This window comes from Oncorhynchus gorbuscha, linkage group LG05 (genome assembly GCF_021184085.1).
Source record: "Oncorhynchus gorbuscha isolate QuinsamMale2020 ecotype Even-year linkage group LG05, OgorEven_v1.0, whole genome shotgun sequence".
Lineage (NCBI taxonomy): Eukaryota > Metazoa > Chordata > Actinopteri > Salmoniformes > Salmonidae > Oncorhynchus > Oncorhynchus gorbuscha.
This window is the reverse complement of record NC_060177.1, coordinates 96,022,626-96,047,205: the sequence shown is the minus strand read 5'-3', so window position 1 is coordinate 96,047,205 and position 24,580 is coordinate 96,022,626. Positions and strand designations below refer to the sequence as shown.

At 46.7% G+C, this 24,580-nt stretch overlaps 1 protein-coding gene across 1 annotated transcript in view; it reads right to left on the bottom strand.

Moving 5' to 3' along the window:
* LOC124034973 (protein RUFY3-like) overlaps nt 1-24,580 on the bottom strand; it is a 62,383-nt gene that overhangs the window by 17,862 nt on the left and 19,941 nt on the right. Inside the window, exons 2-12 of the mRNA XM_046348362.1 lie at nt 24,438-24,578; nt 21,329-21,405; nt 20,898-20,920; nt 18,109-18,210; nt 17,714-17,837; nt 14,086-14,150; nt 11,718-11,853; nt 10,954-11,046; nt 10,723-10,809; nt 5,456-5,623; nt 5,223-5,320 (exon numbers count right to left, since the gene is read on the bottom strand). Coding sequence (XP_046204318.1) covers nt 5,223-5,320; nt 5,456-5,623; nt 10,723-10,809; nt 10,954-11,046; nt 11,718-11,853; nt 14,086-14,150; nt 17,714-17,837; nt 18,109-18,210; nt 20,898-20,920; nt 21,329-21,405; nt 24,438-24,578 — 1,114 coding nt within the window. The remainder of the gene's footprint in view (nt 1-5,222; nt 5,321-5,455; nt 5,624-10,722; nt 10,810-10,953; nt 11,047-11,717; nt 11,854-14,085; nt 14,151-17,713; nt 17,838-18,108; nt 18,211-20,897; nt 20,921-21,328; nt 21,406-24,437; nt 24,579-24,580) is intronic.

Below are 24,580 nucleotides of genomic sequence, written 5' to 3'. Positions count from 1 at the left end.
GACTAGTGGTGTAGTAGAGTGGTAGACTAGTGGTGTAGAGTAGTAGACTGGTAGACTAGTGGTGTAGAGTAGTAGACTAGTGGTGTAGTAGACTAGTGGTGTAGTAGAGTAGTAGACTAGTGGTGTAGTAGAGTGGTAGACTAGTGGTGTAGAGTAGTAGACTGGTAGACTAGTGGTGTAGAGTAGTAGACTAGTGGTGTAGTAGAGTGGTAGACTAGCGGTGTAGAGTAGTAGACTAGTGGTGTAGTAGAGTAGTAGACTAGTGGTGTAGTAGAGTAGTAGACTAGTGGTGTAGTAGAGTAGTAGACTAGTGGTGTAGTAGAGTAGTAGACTAGTGGTGTAGTAGAGTAGTAGACTAGTGGTGTAGTAGAGTAGTAGACTACTGGTGTAGTAGAGTGGTAGACTACTGGTGTAGAGTGGTAGACTACTGGTGTAAAGTGGTAGACTACTGGTGTAGAGTGGTAGACTAGTGGTGTAGAGTAGTAGACTAGTGGTGTAGTAGAGTAGTAGACTAGTGGTGTAGTAGAGTAGTAGACTAGTGGTGTAGTAGAGTAGTAGACTAGTGGTGTAGTAGAGTAGTAGACTAGTGGTGTAGTAGAGTAGTAGACTACTGGTGTAGTAGAGTGGTAGACTACTGGTGTAGAGTGGTAGACTACTGGTGTAAAGTGGTAGACTACTGGTGTAGAGTGGTAGACTAGTGGTGTAGAGTAGTAGACTAGTGGTGTAGTAGAGTAGTAGACTAGTGGTGTAGTAGAGTAGTAGACTAGTGGTGTAGTAGAGTAGTAGACTAGTGGTGTAGTAGAGTAGTAGACTAGTGGTGTAGTAGAGTAGTAGACTACTGGTGTAGTAGAGTGGTAGACTACTGGTGTAGAGTGGTAGACTACTGGTGTAAAGTGGTAGACTACTGGTGTAGAGTGGTAGACTAGTGGTGTAGAGTAGTAGACTAGTGGTGTAGTAGAGTAGTAGACTAGTGGTGTAGTAGAGTGGTAGACTAGTGGTGTAGAGTAGTAGACTAGTGGTGTAGTAGAGTAGTAGACTAGTGGTGTAGTAGAGTAGTAGAGTAGTAGACTAGTGGTGTAGAGTAGTAGACTAGTGGTGTAGTAGAGTAGTAGACTAGTGGTGTAGTAGAGTGGTAGACTAGTGGTGTAGTAGAGTAGTAGAGTAGTAGACTAGTGGTGTAGAGTAGTAGACTAGTGGTGTAGTAGAGTAGTAGACTAGTGGTGTAGTAGAGTGGTAGACTAGTGGTGTAGTAGAGTAGTAGACTAGTGGTGTAGTAGAGTAGTAGACTAGTGGTGTAGTAGAGTGGTAGACTAGTGGTGTAGAGTAGTAGACTAGTGGTGTAGAGTAGTAGACTAGTGGTGTAGTAGAGTAGTAGACTAGTGGTGTAGTAGAGTAGTAGACTAGTGGTGTAGAGTAGTAGACTAGTGGTGTAGTAGAGTAGTAGACTAGTGGTGTAGTAGAGTGGTAGACTAGTGGTGTAATAGAGTGGTAGACTAGTGGTGTAATAGAGTGGTAGACTAGTGGTGTAGTAGAGTAGTAGACTAGTGGTGTAGTAGAGTAGTAGACTAGTGGTGTAGAGTAGTAGACTAGTGGTGTAGTAGAGTGGTAGACTAGTGGTGTAGAGTAGTAGACTAGTGGTGTAGTAGAGTGGTAGACTAGTGGTGTAGTAGAGTGGTAGACTAGTGGTGTAGAGTAGTAGACTAGTGGTGTAGTAGAGTGGTAGACTAGTGGTGTAGAGTAGTAGACTAGTAATAATATAATAATAATATATGCCATTTAGCAGACGCTTTTATCCAAAGCGACTTACAGTCATGTGTGCATACATTCTACGTATGGGTGGTCCCGGGGATCGAACCCACTACCCTGGCGTTACAAGCGCCATGCTCTACCAACTGAGCTACAGTGGTGTAGTAGAGTAGTAGACTAGTGGTGTAGTAGAGTAGTAGACTAGTAGAGTAGTAGAGTAGTAGACTAGTGGTGTAGTAGAGTAGTAGACTAGTGGTGTAGTAGAGTAGTGGTGTAGTAGACTAGTGGTGTAGTAGACTAGTGGAGTAGTAGACTAGTGGTGTAGTAGAGTAGTAGACTAGTGGTGTAGTAGAGTAGTAGACTAGTGGTGTAGTAGAGTGGTAGACTAGTGGTGTAGTAGAGTGGTAGACTACTGGTGTAGAGTGGTAGACTACTGGTGTAGAGTGGTAGACTACTGGTGTAGAGTGGTAGACTACTGGTGTAGAGTGGTAGACTACTGGTGTAGAGTGGTAGACTACTGGTGTAGAGTGGTAGACTACTGGTGTAGAGTGGTAGACTACTGGTGTAGAGTGGTAGACTACTGGTGTAGAGTGGTAGACTACTGGTGTAGAGTGGTAGACTACTGGTGTAGAGTGGTAGACTACTGGTGTAGAGTGGTAGACTACTGGTGTAGAGTGGTAGACTACTGGTGTAGAGTGGTAGACTACTGGTGTAGAGTGGTAGACTACTGGTGTAGAGTGGTAGACTACTGGTGTAGAGTGGTAGACTACTGGTGTAGAGTGGTAGACTACTGGTGTAGAGTGGTAGACTACTGGTGTAGAGTGGTAGACTACTGGTGTAGAGTGGTAGACTACTGGTGTAGAGTGGTAGACTACTGGTGTAGAGTGGTAGACTACTGGTGTAGAGTGGTAGACTACTGGTGTAGAGTGGTAGACTACTGGTGTAGAGTGGTAGACTACTGGTGTAGAGTGGTAGACTACTGGTGTAGAGTGGTAGACTACTGGTGTAGAGTGGTAGACTACTGGTGTAGAGTGGTAGACTACTGGTGTAGAGTGGTAGATTACTGGTGTAGAGTGGTAGACTACTGGTGTAGAGTGGTAGACTACTGGTGTAGTAGAGTGGTAGACTACTGGTGTAGTAGAGTGGTAGACTACTGGTGTAGTAGAGTGGTAGACTACTGGTGTAGAGTGGTAGACTTCTGGTGTAGAGTGGTAGACTATTCAATGTCAGCTCTGGTCCCGAATGTAAAAAGTTATGATCACAACAGAAAACATAGGCGCACCTGAAAAGCAGATGTTTTAATTGATTGATAAAGCCTCTATTGGGCCTCTATTGGTTCTCTACTGGGCCTATATTGGTCCTCTATTAAATGGAGCTACTTTTTAAGCACATGCTGTGTGCTAGAAAACAAATGACCCTTTTAAAACATTGTTTATGTTGATACAAAAAGCTGACATTTGAAATTAAAGTTATTTGTGGAATATAAGGTTTCCACATTGTGAAAAAAAAACACAAAAAAACTATTTTCCTATTGAGATGCAGTACATTGAAATTGAACACCATCTCTTTAAGAACATCAAGTTTGTGAGTGACAACACGCAAGAGATCAGTCATTACTTTACTGCAATGGTCAGCAACATTTTCTGAGTCAAAATCTAAGCTGAGATCTACTGGTCTGATAAAAACTGTAAAAAAACACATGACTTATTCAAACCAGTTCTGTAGCAGAGGTTTGTGCAGTAAGCTATAATTTAATTTTAAGTTTACCTTTATTTAACTAGGCAAGTCAGTTAAGAACAAATTCTTATTTTCAATGACGGCCTAGGAACAGCGGGTTAACTGCCTGTTCAGGGGCAGAACGACAGATTTGTACCTTGTCAGCTCTGGGGTTTGAACTTGCAACCTTCCGGTTACTAGTCCAACGCTCTAACCACTAGGCTACCCTGCCGCCCCGCCCAATACATCATCACCGTACATTGGCTATGCTTGAATTGCTCCGCCAATGTTGTACCACATTATCTTTTACAAAGAGACACCGGAGAAGAAAGCTGATGTTTTCCGTGTCCAACACGTTCTCATTTGCAGCAAAGACCTGGGGAATAGTTACAGGGGAGAGGAGGGGGATGAATGAGCCAATTGTAAACTGGGGATTATTAGTGACTGTGATGGTTTGATGGCCAGATTGTGAATTTAGCCAAGACACCGGGGTTAACACCCCTACTCTTACAATAAGTACCATGGGATCTTTAATGACCTCAGAGAGTCAGGACACCCGTTTAACGTCCCATCCGAAAGACGGCACCCTACACAGGGCAGTGTCCCCAATCACTGCCTTGGGGCATTTGGGATATTTATTTTAGACCAGAGGAAAGAGTGCCTCCTACTGGCCCTCCAACACCACTTCCAGCAGCATCTGGTCTCCCATCTAGGAACTGACGAGGACCGACCCTGCTTAGCTTCAGAAGCAAACCAGCAGTGGTATGCAGGGTGGTATGCAGGGTGGTATGCAGGGTGGTATGCAGCTGACCAGGACCAACCCTGCTTAGCTTCAGAGCCAAGCCAGCAGTGGTATGCAGGGTGGTATGCAGGGTGGTATGCAGCTGACCAGGACCAACCCTGCTTAGCTTCAGAGCCAAGCCAGCAGTGGTATGCAGGGTGGTATGCAGGGTGGTATGCAGGGTGGTATGCTGCTGGTATGCAGGGTGGTATGCTGCTGGTATGCAGGGTGGTATGCTGCTGGTATGCAGGGTGGTATGCTGCTGGTATGCAGGGTGGTATGCTGCTGGTATGCAGGGTGGTATGCTGCTGGTATGCAGGGTGGTATGCTGCTGGTATGCAGGGTGGTATGCTGCTGGTATGCAGGGTGGTATGCTGCTGGCTATACATTCATCTGCAGTGTGAGCAGGAGAACACACATTTTATGGCTCATAAAAGTGTTGACGGTGATGAATTACCAAACAACATGAAGTTACTCATAAAAACAGCAGCTCGTTGCTGAATTCGTTGACAGTCACTGGTTTTAAAAGTTTTTTAATCTCAGAGTATCACATTTGCTGTGCGTTCAAGGAGACTGCAGACACCGTAATCTGAACCATCTGATTGGCCAGCCATAGGCCTATAGGTACACTTGATTTGTTTTCCGGGCCCGGGGCATATGACACTCAGAGGCAGCGGTACAGCGAAGCCCGATCTTAACAACAATTATTCTGGGTTTAGTTTTTCCTAGTCTCACCGATGCGCCTTAATACAAATTCCAGATTCTCACAGCAAAATATTTAGGAGCATATGCAACTAAAATATTCACGCTTTAGAGTCCTGAGTGTAGTGTAGAGTGTGTAGTGGAGTGCGCTTTAGAGTCCTGAGTGTAGTGTAGAGTGTGTAGTGGAGTGCACTTTAGAGCCCTGAGTGTAGTGTAGTGTGTAGTGGAGTGCACTTTAGAGCCCTGAGTGTAGTGTGAAGATGGGGTCACCTCCCACCTGATCTCTAGCTGTTTAATAGTCCCAGCCATCTGATTGGTCTTCTCCTCTAGGCGACTGATGACCTCACTCTTCTGCTTGGCGCTCACCTCCGAGCTCTGTGAACACCCAAGGTTGGGATCAATTACACTTCAATACACTTAACTCAAATTCCAATAACTGTGAGTAAGTGGGTCTTTGTAAAAAATGTAACACATTTCTAAAAGAGCCGCTCTCACACCCAAGGCGTGTACCTGGGACTTCTGCGCGAGCTGCAGGTTGAGGGTCCGAAGATCATCCAGCTGTTGTCGTAGTTCCACCAAAGCATCCTGTTTCTCACACATATCCGTCTCTAACATCTTCATAGACAGCTCCATCTCCTGCTTCATACCAATCTGAACCTCCAACTCCTTCTCTACATCCTGGAGGAGGAGAGAGACGGGTTAGTACGGGGAGCAGGGAGAGAGGAGAGGGGGGACGGGTTAGTACGGGGAGCAGGGAGAGAGGGGGAAGGGTTAGTACGGGGAGCAGGGAGAGGGGGGAAGGGTTAGTACGGGGAGCAGGGAGGAGGGGGAAGGGTTAGTACGGGGAGCAGGGAGAGAGGGGGAAGGGTTAGTACGGGGAGCAGGGAGAGAGGAGGAAGGGTTAGTACGGGGAGCAGGGAGAGAGGAGAGGGGGAAGGGTTAGTACGGGGAGCAGGGAGAGGGGGAAGGGTTAGTAGGGGCAGGGAGAGGGGGAAGGGTTAGTACGGGGAGCAGGGAGAGAGGAGGGGGGAAGGGTTAGTACGGGGAGCAGGGAGAGAGGAGAGGGGGAAGGGTTAGTACGGGGAGCAGGGAGAGAGGAGAGGGGGAAGGGTTAGTACGGGGAGCAGGGAGAGAAGGGGAGGGTTAGTACGGGGTGCAGGGGGAGGGTTAGTACGGAGGGCAGGGAGAGGGGGAAGGGTTAGTACGGGGAGCAGGGAGAGAGGGGGAAGGGTTAGTACGGGGAGCAGGGAGAGAGGAGAGGGGGAAGGGTTAGTACGGGGAGCAGGGAGAGGGGGAGGGTTAGGAAGGGTTAGTACGGAGGGCAGGGAGAGAGGAGAGGGGGAAGGGTTAGTACGGGGGGCAGGGAGAGAGGAGAGGGGGAAGGGTTAGTACGGGGAGCAGGGAGAGAGGGGGAGGGTTAGTACGGGCGGCAGGGAGAGAGGGGAGGGTTAGTACGGGCGGCAGGGAGAGAGGGGAGGGTTAGTACGGCGGGCATGGAGAGGGGGAGGGTTAGTACGGGGGCAGGGAGAGAGGGGAGGGTTAGTACGGGGGGCAGGGAGAGGGGGACAGGTTACTACGGGGGCAGGGAGAGGGGGAGGGTTAGTACGGGGAGCAGGGAGAGGGGGACGGGTTAGTACGGGGCGCAGGGAGAGAGGGGGAAGGGTTAGTACGGGGAGCAGGGAGAGAGGAGGGGGGAAGGGTTAGTACGGAGGGCAGGGAGAGAGGGGGAACGTGTTAGTATGGGGAGCAGGGAGAGAGGCGGACGGGTTAGTACGGGGAGCAGGGAGAGGGGGGGAACGGGTTAGTACGGGGGGCAGAGGAAGGATAGATGAATGAGGGATAGATGAATAAGGGATAGATGAATGAGAGAGGGATAGATGAATAAGGGATAGATGAATGAGAGAGGGATAGATGAATGAGAGAGGGATAGATGAATGAGAGAGGGATAGATGAATGAGAGAGGGATAGATGAATGAGAGAGGGATAGATGAATGAGAGAGGGATAGATGAATGAGAGAGGGATAGATGAATGAGAGAGGGATAGATGAATGAGAGAGGGATAGATGAATGAGAGAGGGATAGATGAATGAGAGAGGGATAGATGAATGAGAGAGGGATAGATGAATGAGAGAGGGATAGATGAATGAGAGAGGGATAGATGAATGAGAGAGGGATAGATGAATGAGAGAGATAGATGAATGAGAGAGGGATAGATGAATGAGAGAGGGATAGATGAATGAGAGAGGGATAGATGAATGAGAGAGGGATAGATGAATGAGAGAGGGATAGATGAATGAGAGAGGGATAGATGAATGAGAGAGGGATAGATGAATGAGAGAGGGATAGATGAATGAGAGGGATAGATGAATGAGAGAGATAGATGAATGAGAGAGGGATAGATGAATGAGAGAGGGATAGATGAATGAGGGAGGGATAGATGAATGAGAGAGGGATAGATGAATGAGAGAGGGATAGATGAATGAGAGAGGGAGATGAATGAGAGAGATAGATGAATGAGGGAGAGGGAGAGATGAATGAGGGAGAGGGAGAGATGAATGAGGGAGAGGGAGAGATGAATGAGAGAGAGGGATAGATGAATGAGGGAGAGGGATAGATGAATGAGGGAGAGGGATAGATGAATGAGGGAGAGGGATAGATGAATGAGGGAGAGGGAGAGATGAATGAGAGAGAGGGAGAGATGAATGAGGGAGAGGGATAGATGAATGAGAGAGAGGGATAGATGAATGAGGGAGAGGGATAGATGAATGAGGGAGAGGGATAGATGAATGAGGGAGAGGGATAGATGAATGAGGGAGAGGGAGAGATGAATGAGAGAGAGGGAGAGATGAATGAGGGAGAGGGATAGATGAATGAGAGAGAGGGAGAGATGAATGAGGGAGAGGGATAGATGAATGAGAGAGAGGGAGAGATGAATGAGGGAGAGGGAGAGATGAATGAGGGAGAGATGAATGAGGGAGAGATGAATGCGGGAGAGGGAGAGATGAATGAGGGAGAGATGAATGAGGGAGAGATGAATGAGGGAGAGGGATAGATGAATGAGGGAGAGGGATAGATGAATGAGGGAGAGGGAGAGATGAATGAGGGAGAGGGAGAGATGAATGAGGGAGAGGGATAGATGAATGAGGGAGAGGGATAGATGAATGAGGGAGAGGGAGAGATGAATGAGGGAGAGGGAGAGATGAATGAGGGAGAGATGAATGAGGGAGAGATGAATGCGGGAGAGGGATAGATGAATGAGGGAGAGGGATAGATGAATGAGGGAGAGGGATAGATGAATGAGGGAGAGGGAGAGATGAATGAGGGAGAGGGAGAGATGAATGAGGGAGAGGGAGAGATGAATGAGGGAGAGGGAGAGATGAATGAGAGAGAGGGAGAGATGAATGAGGGAGAGGGAGAGATGAATGAGAGAGAGGGATAGATGAATGAGGGAGAGGGATAGATGGGAGAGGGAGAGATGAATGAGAGAGATGGAGAGATGAATGAGAGAGGGAGAGATGAATGAGAGAGAGGGAGAGATGAATGAGAGAGGGATAGATGAATGAGAGAGAGGGAGAGATGAATGAGACAGAGGGAGAGATGAATGAGAGATAAGAGATGAATGAAAAGAGATGAATGAGAGCCTCAGAGATGAATGAGAGAAAGATGAATGAGAGAGGGATAGATGAATGAGAGAGGGATAGATGAATGAGAGAGGGATAGATGAATGAGAGGGATAGAGAGAATCTGCACTAGAGCTCGACAGATTATAATTTTTCAACGCCGATACAGATTATTGGAGGACCAAAAAAAGCCGATACCGATTTATTTGTAATAATGACAATTACAACAATACTGAATGAACACTTATTTTAACTTAATATAATACATCAATAAAAATATATTTGGCCTCAAATAAATAATGAAACATGTTCAATTTGGTTTAAATAATGCAAAAACAAAGTGTTGGAGGAGAAAGTAAAAGTGCGATATGTGCTATGTAAGAAAGCTTATTTATTATTAGAACATGAGAACATATGAAAGCTGGTGGTTCCTTTTAACATGAGTCTTCAATATTCCCAGGTAAGACGTTTTAGGTTGTAGTTATTATAGGAATTACAGGACTATTTCTTTCTACCATTTGTATTTCATTAACCTTTGACTATTGGATGTTCTTATAGGCACTTTAGTATTGCCAGTGTAACAGTATAGCTTCCGTCCCTCTCCTCGCTCCTCCCTGGGCTCGAACCAGCAACACAACGACAACAGCCACCCTCGAAACAGCGTTACCCATGCAGAGCAAGGGGAACAACTACTCCAAGTCTCAGAGCGAGTGACGTTTGAAACGCTATTAGCGTGCACCCCCGCTAACTAGCTAGCCATTTCCCTTTGGTTATACCAGCCTAATCTCGGGAGTTGATAGGCTTGGAGTCATAAACAGCTCAATGCTTGTAGCACAGTGATGAGTTGCTGGCAAAATGCACTAAAGTGCTGTTTGAATGAATGCTTACGAGCCTGCTGCTGCCTACCAACGCTCAGTCAGACTGATCTATCAAATCATAGACTTAATTATAACATAATAACACACAGAAATACGAGCCTTTGGTCATTTATATGGTCGAATCCGGAAACTATCATTTTGAAAACAAAACGTTTATTCTTTCAATGAAATACAGAACCGTTCCGTATTTTATCTAGCGGGTGGCATCCATTAGTCTAAATATTCCTGTTACATTGCACAACCTTCAATGTTTTAAGTCATAATTATGTAAAATTCTGGCAAATTAGTTTCGGTCTTCGTTAGGAAGAAATGGTCTTCACGCATTTCGCAACGAGCCAGGCGGCCCAAACTGCTGCATACACCCTGACTCCGTTTGCACTGAACGCAAGAGAAGTGACACAATTTCCAAGTTCAAGGAAATTCACGTTAGCAGGCAATATGAACTAAATATGCAGGTTTAAAAATATATACTTGTGTATCGACTTTAAGAAAGGTGTTGATGTTTATGGTTAGGTACACATTGGTGCAACGACTGCTTTTATCGCGAATGCGCTTGTTAAATCATCACCTGTTTGGAGAAGTAGTCTATGATTCAATGGTAAATTAACGGGCACCGCATCGATTCATATGCAACGCAGGACAAGCTAGATAAACTAGTAATATCGTCAACCTTGTGTAGTTAACTAGTGATTATGTTAAGATTGATAGTTTTTTATAAGTTAAGTTTAATGCTAGCTAGCACCTTACCTTGGCTCCTTGCTGCCCTCTATTAGGTAGTCAGCCTGCCACGCAGGCTACTCGTGGAGTGCAATGTAAGGCAGGTCGTTAGAGTGGTGGACTAGTAACCGAAAGGTTGCAAAAACGAATCCCTGAGCTGACAAGGTAATCTGTCATTCTGCCCCTGAAGGCAGTTAACCCACCGTTCCTAGACCAGTTAACCCACCGTTCCTAGACCAGTTAACCCACCGTTCCTAGACCAGTTAACCCACCGTTCCTAGGCAGTCATTGAAAATAAGAATTTGTTATTAACTGACTTGCCTAGTTAAATCATATATATATATATATATATTATTTTTAATAATTTGGCAAATCGGTGTCCAAAATTATCGATTACCGATTGTTGAAAACTTGAAATCGGCCCTAATTAATCGGCCATTCCGATTAATCGGTCGACCTCTAATCTGCACCTCCAACTCCATGTCCTGAGGGGGATAGAGGATGGAGGGAAATATCTGATCCGTGTCAGGAATAAAGGGGACGAACAGAGAGAGAAACTGACCAATCGTAGCAGAGTTTCCTCCTTAAGCTGTTTGCGTGCCTCTCCCAGCACCTGGCCGTCTGCCAAGCCGTCCCCTGACCGCGACGCCTGGCGAGACAACATGGAGCACATTACATGATATACAACTCAATTATTACACCCTACAACATACAGCCAAGTACACCCTACAACATACAGCCAAGTACACCCTACATACGAGATATTTCTGAAAATGTTTGAGGGGTGGACAACCTTGCGACTGGACTCTAGCTGGTAGGAGCTCTCCTCCTTGACTCGTTCCACATCCTCCTGTAGGGTGATGATCCGGTTGTTGGCGACTGCAAGCTGGACAGACCACACAGCAGGTTACAAACATACATTACTAATGTGGTCTACTGCAAACTGGACAGACCACACAGCAGGTTACAAACATACATTACTAATGTGGTCTACTGCAAGCTGGACAGACCACACAGCAGGTTACAAACATACATTACTAATGTGGTCTACTGCAAGCTGGACAGACCACACAGCAGGTTACAAACATACATTACTAATGTGGTCTACTGCAAGCTGGACAGACCACACAGCAGGTTACAAACATACATTACTAATGTGGTCTACTGCAAGCTGGACAGACAACACAGCAGGTTACAAACATACATTACTAATGTGGTCTACTGCAAACTGGACAGACCACACAGCAGGTTACAAACTCAGTTGGTAATGTGGTCTACTGCAAACTGGACAGACCACACAGCAGGTTACAAACCCCGGTGGTCCACTGCAAACTGGACAGACCACACAGACTGGTTACAAACATACATTACTAATGTGGTCTGCAAATGGCATATATTATTACTATATAGGTTACAAACATACATTACTAATGTGGTCTACTGCAAACTGGACAGACCACACAGCAGTGGGCTTCTAGAAAAGCACCTCTCGGCACCGTAGTGCAGTGGCAGAACGCACGGTAGAAATGAGAACCAGGTAGAAACTAACCAGCCCACCTCTTCAGTGAGCTTGGTGTTGGACTTCTCCATAGTGTCCACTTTGGCCTGCAGGTTGTTGACGGAAGCACTCAGGTGTCTGTTTAGCTCCTCAACGTAGTTCTTCTGGTCCAGGATGGCTGTGATCTGGCCATCCCTGGTGGGAGACGAGACACAATACAAAACATGTGGTCAGTAGGTAGGGCCGCGTCTCTCTAGGGCCGCGTCTCTCTAGGGCCGCGTCTCTCTAGGGCCGCGTCTCTCTAGGGCCGCGTCTCTCTAGGGCCGCGTCTCTCTAGGGCCGCGTCTCTCTAGGGCCGCGTCTCTCTAGGGCCGCGTCTCTCTAGGGCCGCGTCTCTCTAGGGCCGCGTCTCTCTAGGGCCGCGTCTCTCTAGGGCCGCATCTCTCTCAACACTAGGGCCGCGTCTCTCTAGGGCCGCGTCTCTCAACACTAGGGCAGTGTCTCTCTAGGGCCGCGTCTCTCTAGGGCCGCGTCTCTCTAGGGCCGCGTCTCTCTAGGGCCGCGTCTCTCTAGGGCCGCGTCTCTCTAGGGCCGCGTCTCTCTTGGGCCGCGTCTCTCTTGGGCCGCGTCTCTCTTGGGCCGCGTCTCTCTTGGGCCGCGTCTCTCTTGGGCCGCGTCTCTCTTGGGCCGCGTCTCTCTTGGGCCGCGTCTCTCTCGGGCCGCGTCTCTCTTGGGCCGCGTCTCTCTAGGGCCGCGTCTCTCTCAACACTAGGGCCGCATCTCTCTAGGGCAGCGTCTCTCTCAACACTAGGGCCGTGTCTCTCTCAACACTAGGGCCGTGTCTCTCTCAACACTAGGGCCGTGTCTCTCTCAACACTAGGGCCGTGTCTCTCTCAACACTAGGGCCGTGTCTCTCTCAACACTAGGGCCGTGTCTCTCTCAACACTAGGGCCGCGTCTCTCTCAACACTAGGGCCGTGTCTCTCTCAACACTAGGGCCGTGTCTCTCTCAACACTAGGGCCGTGTCTCTCTCAACACTAGGGCCGTGTCTCTCTCAACACTAGGGCCGTGTGTCTCTAGGGCCGTGTCTCTCTCAACACTAGGGCCGTGTGTCTCTCTAGGGCCGTGTGTCTCTCTAGGGCCGTGTGTCTCTCTAGGGCCGTGTGTCTCTCTAGGGCCGTGTGTCTCTCTAGGGCCGTGTGTCTCTCTAGGGCCGTGTGTCTCTCTAGGGCCGTGTGTCTCTCGGGCCGTGTCTAAGGCCGCGTCTCTCTCGGGCCGCGTCTCTCTCGGGCCGCGTCTCTCTCGGGCCGCGTCTCTCTCGGGCCGCGTCTCTCTCGGGCCGCGTCTCTCTAGGGCCGCGTCTCTCTAGGGCCGCGTCTCTCTCGGGCCGCGTCTCTCTCGGGCCGCGTCTCTCTCGGGCCGCGTCTCTCTCGGGCCGCGTCTCTCTCAACACTAGGGCCGCATCTCTCTAGGGCCGCGTCTCTCTCAACACTAGGGCCGCATCTCTCTAGGGCCGCGTCTCTCTCAACACTAGGGCAGCGTCTCTCTCAACACTAGGGCCGCGTCTCTCTCAACACTAGGGCCGTGTGTCTCTCAACACTAGGGCCGCGTCTCTCTCAACACTAGGGCCGCGTCTCTCTCAACACTAGGGCCGTGTGTCTCTCTCAACACTAGGGCCGTGTGTCTCTCTAGGGCCGTGTGTCTCTAGGGCCGTGTGTCTCTCTAGGGCCGTGTGTCTCTCACTAGGGCCGTGTGTCTCTCTCAACACTAGGGCCGTGTGTCTCTCAACACTAGGGCCGTGTCTCTCTCAGGGCCGTGTGTCTCTCTAGGGCCGTGTGTCTCTCAGGGCCGTGTCTCTCTCAACACTAGGGCCGTGTCTCTCTCAACACTAGGGCCGTGTGTCTCTCTAGGGCCGTGTGTCTCTCTAGGGCCGTGTCTCTCTAGGGCCGTGTCTCTCTAGGGCCGTGTCTCTCTAGGGCCGCGTCTCTCTAGGGCCGCGTCTCTCTCGGGCCGCGTCTCTCTCGGGCCGCGTCTCTCTCGGGCCGCGTCTCTCTCGGGCCGCGTCTCTCTCGGGCCGCGTCTCTCTCGGGCCGCGTCTCTCTCGGGCCGCGTCTCTCTCGGGCCGCGTCTCTCTCGGGCCGCGTCTCTCTCGGGCCGCGTCTCTCTCGGGCCGCGTCTCTCTCGGGCCGCGTCTCTCTCAACACTAGGGCCGCGTCTGCCTCAGCACTAGGGCCGCGTCTGCTCTCAGCACTAGGGCCGCGTCTGCCTCAGCACTAGGGCCGCGTCTGCCTCAGCACTAGGGCCGCGTCTGCCTCAGCACTAGGGCCGCGTCGCCTCAACACTAGGGCCATGTCTCCTCAACACTAGGGCCATGTCTCCTCAACACTAGGGCCATGTCTCCTCAAGGTGAGGAGAGGAGGAACTCACCCTTCTACAGTCTTGCTGCTGTGACCTCCATCCTTAAGATACATAGAGAAGTCTATCACCCCGACCTGGAAACAGGAAACAGACAGGCACTGGCATTAACACTTCAGTTAGTTAGAGAAACACAGAATCTGGATAAATCTGTCATGTTTATAAAAGATGTGGATTGTCCCGGTCAAATGAAGGTAATACAGCCGCTTTGGAAAGTATTCAGACCCTTCGTAAATGTATAGTGTACCGACTACAGTATAAATGCATAGTGTACTGCCTACAGTGTAAATGCATAGTGTACTGCCTACAGTGTAAATACAGTGTAAATGTATAGTGTACTGACTACAGTGTAAATGCATAGTGTACTGACTACAGTGTAAATGCATAGTGTACTGCCTACAGTGTAACTACAGTGTAAATGTATAGTGTACTGACTAGTGTAAATGTATAGTGTACTAACTACAGTGTAAATGTATAGTGTACTGACTACAGTGTAACTGTATAGTGTACTGACTACAGTGTAACTACAGTGTAAATGTATAGTGTACCGACTACAGTGTAACTGTATAGTGTACTGACTACAGTGTAACTACAGTGTAAATGTATAGTGTACTAACTACAGTGTAAATGTAGTGTACTGACTACAGTATAAATGTATAGTGTACTAACTACAGTGTAAATGTATAGTGTACTAACTACAGTGTAAATGTATAGTGTACTAACTACAGTGTAAATGTATAGTGTACTAACTACAGTGTAAATGTATAGTGTACTGACTACAGTGTAAATGTATAGTGTACTAACTACAGTGTAAATGTAGTGTACTGACTACAGTATAAATGTATAGTGTACTGACTAGTGTACATGTATAGTGTACTAACTACAGTGTAAATGTAGTGTACTGACTACAGTATAAATGTATAGTGTACTGACTACAGTGTACATGTATAGTGTACTAACTACAGTGTAAATGTAGTGTACTGACTACAGTATAAATGTATAGTGTACTGACTACAGTGTAAATGTATAGTGTACCGACTACAGTGTAACTACAGTGTAAATGTAGTATACTGACTACAGTGTAAATGTATAGTGTACTAACTACAGTGTAACTACAGTGTAAATGTATAGTGTACAGACTACAGTGTAACTACAGTGTAAATGTATAGTGTACTGACTACAGTGTAAACATATAGTGTACCGACTACAGTGTAACTACAGTGTAAATGTAGTGTACTGACTACAGTATAAATGTATAGTGTACTGACTACATTGTAAATGTATATTGTACTGACTACAGTGTAAATGTATAGTGTACTAACTACAGTGTAAATGTATAGTGTACTGACTACAGTGTAAATGTATAGTGTACTGACTACAGTGTAAATGTATAGTGTACTAACTACAGTGTAACTACAGTGTACATGTATAGTGTACTGATTACAGTGTACATGTATAGTGTACTGACTACAGTGTAAATGCATAGTGTACTGACTACAGTGTAACTACAGTGTAAATGTATAGTGTACTAACTACAGTGTAAATGTATAGTGTACTAACTACAGTGTAAATGTATAGTGTACCGACTACAGTGTAAATGCATAGTGTACTGACTACAGTGTAACTACAGTGTAAATGTATAGTGTACTGACTACAGTGTAAATGTATAGTGTACTAACTACAGTGTAAATGCATAGTGTACTAACTACAGTGTAAATGCATAGTGTACTAACTACAGTGTAAATGCATAGTGTACTAACTACAGTGTAAATGCATAGTGTACTAACTACAGTGTAAATGTATAGTGTACTGACTACAGTGTAAATGTATAGTGTACTAACTACAGTGTAACTACAGTGTACATGTATAGTGTACTAACTACAGTGTAACTACAGTGTAAATGTATAGTGTACTAACTACAGTGTAACTACAGTGTAAATGTATAGTGTACCGACTACAGTATAAATGTATAGTGTACCGACTACAGTATAAATGTATAGTGTACTAACTACAGTGTAAATGTATAGTGTACTAACTACAGTGTAAATGTATAGTGTACTAACTACAGTGTAAATGTATAGTGTACCGACTACAGTGTAAATGTATAGTGTACTAACTACAGTGTAACTACAGTGTAAATGTATAGTGTACTAACTAGTGTAAATGTATAGTGTAAATGCATAGTGTACTAACTACAGTGTAAATGTATAGTGTACTGACTAGTGTAAATGTATAGTGTACTAACTACAGTGTAAATGCATAGTGTACTGACTACAGTGTAAATGTATTGTGTACTGACTACAGTATAAATGTATAGTGTACCGACTACAGTGTAAATGTATAGTGTACTAACTACAGTGTAACTACAGTGTAAATGTATAGTGTACTGACTACAGTGTAAATGTATAGTGTACTAACTACAGTGTAAATGTATAGTGTACTGACTACAGTGTAAATGTATAGTGTAACAAACTCCCTCACAGTGTACTGAGTCAATCACACCTGTAAACCCCACCTGGAATACCTAGTATACTGACTAAAATATTTAGTGTAAATGCATGGAGTCATAAGGTGAATACTGACTATAAGAGCAAATGTAAATAAATGTAAATAGTGTAACTGTGTACTGACTACAGTGTAAATGTATAGTATACTGACTACAGTGTAAATGCATAGTGTACTGACTACAGTATAAATGTATAGTGTACTGACAACAGTGTAAATGTATAGTGTACTAACTACAGTGTAACTACAGTGTAAATGTATAGTGTACTAACTACAGTGTAACTACAGTGTAAATGTATAGTGTACTAACTACAGTGTAACTACAGTGTAAATGTATAGTGTACCAACTACAGTGTAAATGTATAGTGTACCGACTACAGTGTAAATGCATAGTGTACTGACTACAGTGTAACTACAGTGTAAATGTATAGTGTACTAACTACAGTGTAACTACAGTGTAAATGTAGTGTACTGACTACAGTGTAACTACAGTGTAAATGTAGTGTACTGACTACAGTGTAACTACAGTGTACTAACTACAGTGTAAATGTATAGTGTACTGACTACAGTGTAACTACAGTGTACTAACTACAGTGTAAATGTAGTGTACTGACTACAGTGTAAATGTATAGTGTACTGACTACAGTGTACATGTATAGTGTACTGACTACAGTGTAAATGTAGTGTACTGACTACAGTGTAAATGTATAGTGTACTGACTACAGTGTACATGTGTGTACTGACTACAGTGTAAATGTATAGTGTACTGACTACAGTGTACATGTATAGTGTACTGACTACAGTGTACATGTATAGTGTACTGACTACAGTGTAAATGCATAGTGTACTGACTACAGTGTAACTACAGTGTAAATGTATAGTGTACTAACTACAGTGTAAATGTATAGTGTACTAACTACAGTGTAAATGTATAGTGTACCGACTACAGTGTAAATGCATAGTGTACTGACTACAGTGTAACTACAGTGTAAATGTATAGTGTACTAACTACAGTGTAAATGTAGTGTACTGACTACAGTGTAACTGTATAGTGTACTAACTACAGTGTAACTACAGTGTACTAACTACAGTGTAAATGTAGTGTACTGACTACAGTGTAACTACAGTGTAGAACCTGTGAGTCCAGGTCTTCTCCCTTCATACAGAGGTTGGCATCGATGACGTTCAACCCAACCAGCAGCCCGGCGATCACGGCTCCCTCCTCCTCCATCATGAGAGCATTGGCCTCGTAGAACTCACTGTTAACGCACACACACACACACCAACAATCGGCCTCATTAAACAACACTGTTAACACACACACACACACACATCGGCCTCATTAAACAACACTGTTAACGCGCGCACACACACACACGCAGACACACGCGCACACACACCATCGGCCTCATTAAACAACACTGTTAACGCACGCACACACACACGCAGACACGCGCGCACACACACACACACACACACACACCATCGGCCTCATTGAACAACTCCCTGGCAACATATGCTCCCACACACCTGAGCAGGTCCTTTCTGTTGATGATGGTCTTCATGTAGTCTGACAGCTTCTTCTGCATCAGGGCCAATCGCAGCCAGGCCCGCCCTCTTCCTAACGGGGTTCTGGTGAGTGACAGGGGTTTGTTTACACCAATCACATATCAACTGAACGGTGAGTGACAGAGATTTACACCAATCAGATAGCGTGTGACATCAATACAACCAATCCACAAATTTCTTGTTAACAAACTAGTTTTGGCAAGTTGGTTAGGACATCTACTTTGTGCATGACACAAGTCATTTTTCCAACAATTGTTTACAGACAGATTATTTCACTTATAATTCACTGTATCACAATTCCAGTGGGTCAGAAGTTTACATACACTAAGTTGACTGTGCCTTTAAACAGCTTGGAAAATTCCAGAAAATTATATCATGGCTTTAGTAGCTTCTGATAGGCTAATTGACATCATTTGAGTCAATTGGAGGTGTACCTGTGGATGTATTTCAAGGCCTACCTTCAAACTCACTGCCTCTTTGCTTGACATCATGGGAAAATCTAAATAAATCAGCCAAGACCTCAGAAAAGAAATTGTAGACCTCCACAAGTCTGGTTCATCATTGGGAGCGATTTCCAAACGCCTGAAGGCACCACGTTCATCTGTACAAACAATAGTACGCAAGTCTAAACACCATGGGACCTCGCAACCGTCATACCGCTCAGGAAGTAGACGTGTTCTGTCTCCTAGAGATGAATGTATTTTGGTGCAAAAAGTGCAAATGAATCCCAGAACAGCAGCAAAGGACCTTGTGAAGATGCTGGAGGAAACCGGTACAAAAGTATCTATAGCCACAGTAAAACTAGTTCTATATCAACATAACCTGAAAGGCCGCTCAGCAAGGAAGAAGCCACTGCTCCAAAACCGCCATGAAAAAGCCAGACTACGGTTTGCAAATGCACATGGGGGCAAAGATCGTACTTTGTGGAGAAATGTCCTCTGGTCTGATAAAAACAAAAGTGGAACTGTTTGGCCATAATGACCAACGCTATGGTCGGAGGAAAAAGGGGGACGCTTGCAAGCCGAAGAACACCATCCCAACCGTGAAGCACGGGGGTGGCAGCATCATGTTGTGGGATGCTTTGCTGCTGGAGGGACTGGTGCACTTCACAAAATAAATGGCATCATGAGGATGGAAAATTATGTTGCTTCAATATTTCCACATCTCAAGACATCAGTAAGGAAGTTAAAGCTTGTTCGCAAATGGGTCTTCCAAACGGACAATGACCCCAAGCATACTTCCAAAGTTGTGGCAAAAAGTCAAGGTATTGGAGTGGCCATCACAAAGCCCTGACCTCAAACCTATCAATGATATAGAACATTTGTGGGCAGAACTGAAAAAGCATGTGCGAGTAAGGAGGCCTACAAACCTGACTCCGTTACACCAGCTCTGCCAGGAGGAATGGGACAAAATTCACCCAACTTATTGTCGGAAGCTTGTGGAAGGCAACCCAAAACTTTTGACCCAAGTTAAACAATTTAAAAGGCAATGCTACCAAATACTAATTGAGTGTATGTAAACTTCTGACCCACTGGGAATGTAATGAAGGAAATAAAAGCTGAAATAAAATCACTCTACTATTGTGACATTAGATGCAGTCTTAGGGACGGCGTCGGTTAGACAGGAAGAGGACATTAGGGACGGCGTCAGTCAGGAAGAGGACATTAGGGACGGCGGCGTCAGTCAGGAAGAGGACATTAGGGACGGCGTTAGTCACGCGGGAAGAGGACATTAGGCACGGCGGCGTTAGTCAGGAAGAGGACATTAGGCACGGCGTTAGTCACGCGGGAAGAGGACATTAGGGACGGCGGCGTTAGTCACGCGGGAAGAGGACATTAGGGACGGCGGCGTTAGTCACGCGGGAAGAGGACATTAGGGACGGCGTTAGTCACGCGGGAAGAGGACATTAGGGACAGCGTTAGTCAGGAAGAGGACGTTAGGGACACGCGGGAAGAGGACATTAGGGACGGCGGCGTTAGTCACGCGGGAAGAGGACATTAGGGACGGCGGCGTTAGTCAGGAAGAGGACATTAGGGACGGCGTTAGACAGGAAGAGGACATTAGGGACAGCGTTAGTCAGGAAGAGGACATTAGGGACAGCGTCAGACAGGAAGAGGATATTAGGGACGGCGGCGTTAGTCAGGAAGAGGACATTAGGGACGGCGGCGTTAGTCAGGAAGAGGACATTAGGGACGGCGTTAGTCAGGAAGAGGACATTAGGGACGGCGTTAGTCAGGAAGAGGACATTAGGGACGGCGTTAGTCAGGAAGAGGACATTAGGGACGGCGTTAGTCAGGAAGAGGACATTAGGGACGGCGTTAGTCAGGAAGAGGACATTAGGGACGGCGTTAGTCAGGAAGAGGACATTAGGGACGGCGTTAGACAGGAAGAGGACATTAGGGACGGCGTTAGACAGGAAGAGGACATTAGGGACGGCGTTAGACAGGAAGAGGACATTAGGGACGGCGTTAGACAGGAAGAGGACATTAGGGACGGCGTTAGACAGGAAGAGGACATTAGGGACGGCGTTAGACAGGAAGAGGACATTAGGGACGGCGTTAGACAGGAAGAGGACATTAGGGACAGCGGTATTCAGGAAGAGGACATTAGGGACGGCGTTAGACAGGAAGAGGACATTAGGCACAGCGTTAGACAGGAAGAGGATATTAGGGACATTAGGGACGTTAGACAGGAAGAGGACATTAGGGACAGCGTTAGACAGGAAGAGGACATTCAGGCGCAGGTCTTACTTGAGTCCTGGCAGGTCTTTGACAGGAAGAGGATATTAGGGACGGCTCCACCAGACAGGAAGAGGACGTTAGGGACAGCGTCAGACAGGAAGAGGATATTAGGGACGGCATCCTAGTCAGGAAGAGGACTTGTTCTGCCCAAGCTCTTCTTGGCTGACTATTCGGGACAGCGGTATTCAGGAAGAGGACATTAGGGACGGCGTTAGACAGGAAGAGGACATTAGGCACAGCGTTAGACAGGAAGAGGATATTAGGGACAGCGGTAGTCAGGAAGAGGACATTAGGGACGGCGTTAGACAGGAAGAGGATATTAGGGACGGCGTTAGACAGGAAGGAAGGGGTTTGAGGACAAGCGGATATTCAGGCGCAGGTCTTAGGACAAGCGGATGAGTCCTGGCAGGTCTTTGAGGACAAGCTGGCGGTGATCTCACCAGCCTCAGGGGTGAGTTTCTCCACCAGCTCCAGGGCCCCCAGAAAGACTTGTTCTGCCCCAGGAACGTCTTCTTGGCTGAGGGGTGTTAGGCAGAGAGGGAACGTTAGGACAACAATACTACACAACACCAATGCTTTGAGGACAAGATCATCCTGACAGGGCACTTCTAAGCATCCTGAATGTACAGAATCAGTAGGTTATAAATCCAGGAACATCTTCTTGGCTGGGGTGTTAGGCAGAGGAAGGGGGTTTGAGGACAAGCGGATGAGGGGTGTTAGGCAGAGGAAGGGGTTTGAGGACAAGCGGATGAGGGGTGTTAGGCAGAGGAAGGGGTTTGAGGACAAGCGGATGAGGGGTGTTAGGCAGAGGAAGGGGTTTGAGGACAAGCGGATGAGGGGTGTTAGGCAGAGGAAGGGGGTTTGAGGACAAGCGGATGAGGGGTGTTAGGCAGAGGAAGGGGGTTTGAGGACAAGCGGATGAGGGGTGTTAGGCAGAGGAAGGGGGTTTGAGGACAAGCGGATGAGGGGTGTTAGGCAGAGGAAGGGGTTTGAGGACAAGCGGATGAGGGGTGTTAGGCAGAGGAAGGGGTTTGAGGACAAGCGGATGAGGGGTGTTAGGCAGAGGAAGGGGGTTTGAGGACAAGCGGATGAGGGGTGTTAGGCAGAGGAAGGGGGTTTGAGGACAAGCGGATGAGGGGTGTTAGGCAGAGGAAGGGGTTTGAGGACAAGCGGATGAGGGGTGTTAGGCAGAGGAAGGGGTTTGAGGACAAGCGGATGAGGGGTGTTAGGCAGAGGAAGGGGTTTGAGGACAAGCGGATGAGGGGTGTTAGGCAGAGGAAGGGGTTTGAGGACAAGCGGATGAGGGGTGTTAGGCAGAGGAAGGGGTTTGAGGACAAGCGGATGAGGGTGTTAGGCAGAGGAAGGGGTTTGAGGACAAGCGGATGAGGGGTGTTAGGCAGAGGAAGGGGTTTGAGGACAAGCGGATGAGGGGTGTTAGGCAGAGGAAGGGGGTTTGAGGACAAGCGGATGAGGGGTGTTAGGCAGAGGAAGGGGTTTGAGGACAAGCGGATGAGGGGTGTTAGGCAGAGGAAGGGGTTTGAGGACAAGCGGATGAGGGGTGTTAGGCAGAGGAAGGGGGTTTGAGGACAAGCGGATGAGGGGTGTTAGGCAGAGGAAGGGGGTTTGAGGACAAGCGGATGAGGGGTGTTAGGCAGAGGAAGGGGGTTTGAGGACAAGCGGATGAGGGGTGTTAGGCAGAGGAAGGGGGTTTGAGGACAAGCGGATGAGGGGTGTTAGGCAGAGGAAGGGGTTTGAGGACAAGCAGATGAGGGTGTTAGGCAGAGGAAGGGGTTTGAGGACAAGCGGATGAGGGGTGTTAGGCAGAGGAAGGGGTTTGAGGACAAGCGGATGAGGGGTGTTAGGCAGAGGAAGGGGGTTTGAGGACAAGCGGATGAGGGGTGTTAGGCAGAGGAAGGGGGTTTGAGGACAAGCGGATGAGGGGTGTTAGGCAGAGGATCTGGTTAAGACCAAGAAAGCTTTCGGTTTCCTTTTTTACACTTAAAACCTCTGGGCTAAACTCTTCTTCTAGGTTGCGTAAATGTACAAAACCAATAGCTTGTTTCACATACATACAGTTCCTTCAGAAACTATTCACACCCCTTGACTTATCACACATTTTGTTTTGTTACAGCCTGAATTCAAAATGGATTTTTTTTAAATGTCACCCATCACCCCATCATACAGTGAAAACATGGGTAGATGGTTTTTCAAATTTATTGAAAATATCTAAATTTACATAAGTGTTCACACCCCTGAGTCAAGACACGTTAGAATCACCTTTGTCATAGATTACAGCTGTGAGTGTTTCTGGGTAAGTCTCTAAGAGTGATGACAGCTGTGAGTGTTTCTGGGTAAGTCTCTAAGAGTGATGACAGCTGTGAGTGTTTCTGGGTAAGTCTCTAAGAGTGATGACAGCTGTGAGTGTTTCTGGGTAAGTCTCTAAGAGTGATGACAGCTGTGAGTCTTTCTGGGTAAGTCTTTAAGAGTGATGACAGCTGTGAGTCTTTCTGGGTAAGTCTCTAAGAGTGATGACAGCTGTGAGTGTTTCTGGGTAAGTCTCTAAGAGTGATGACAGCTGTGAGTCTTTCTGGGTAAGTCTCTAAGAGTGATGACAGCTGTGAGTCTTTCTGGGTAAGTCTCTAAGAGCTTTCCACACCTGGATTGTACAATATTTGCACATTATTCTTTTTTAAATTCTTCAACCTCTGTCAAGTTGCTTGTTGATTATGATAAACCGACATTTTCAAGGCAATTTAATTTACATTTTAGTCAAAACTGTAACACGGCCACTCAGGAACATTCAACATCGTCTTGGTAGGCAACTCCACTCTAGATTTGGCCTTGTGTTTTAGGTTATTGTCCTGCTGTAGGTTAATTCATCTCCTAATGTCTGGTGGAAAGAAGACTGAACTAGGTTTTCCTCTAGGATTTTCCCTGTGCTTAGCTCTATTCCGTTTCTTTGGATTCTAAAGAAATCCCTTGTCCTTGCCGATGACAAGCATACCCATAACATGATGCAGCCACCACCATGCTTGAACATATGAAGAGTGGTACTCAGTGATGTGTTGTGTCTGATTTGCCTGAAACACTTTGTATTCAGGACATGAAGTTCATTTCTTTCCCATATTCTTTGCAGTTTTACTTTAGTGCCTTGTTGCAAACAGGAAGCTTGTTTAGGAATATTTTTATTCTGTACAGGCTTCCTTCTTTTCACTCTGTCAATTAGGTTAGTATTGTGGAGTAACTACAATGTTGTTGATCCATCCTCAGTTTTCTCCTCACAGCCATTAAACTCTGTAACTGCTTTAAAGTCACCATTGGCCTCATGGTGAAATCCCTGAGTGGTTTCCTTCCTCTCCGGCAACTGAGTTAGGAAGGATGCTTATATCTTTGTAGTGACTGGGGTGGTATTGATACACCATCCACAGTGTAATGAATAACTACATCATGCTCAAAGCGATATTCAATGTCTGCTTATATAGCGCAAACTGATCTGGGACCAGGCTAGAAACAAACAATAACATAGCTATAGCTGTAAAACGTCCTTACTTTTGAGTCCGTGTTTGAGGCAGTGCTCCATGACCACGAAGAACTGCTGTAACGGAGCGTAGTCAGAGTCCAGGGTCCTGCCCAGGTTCAGGGCCGACTCAATCAGACCCTTGATGCTCAGCTTAGCCATGTTCATCAGATTC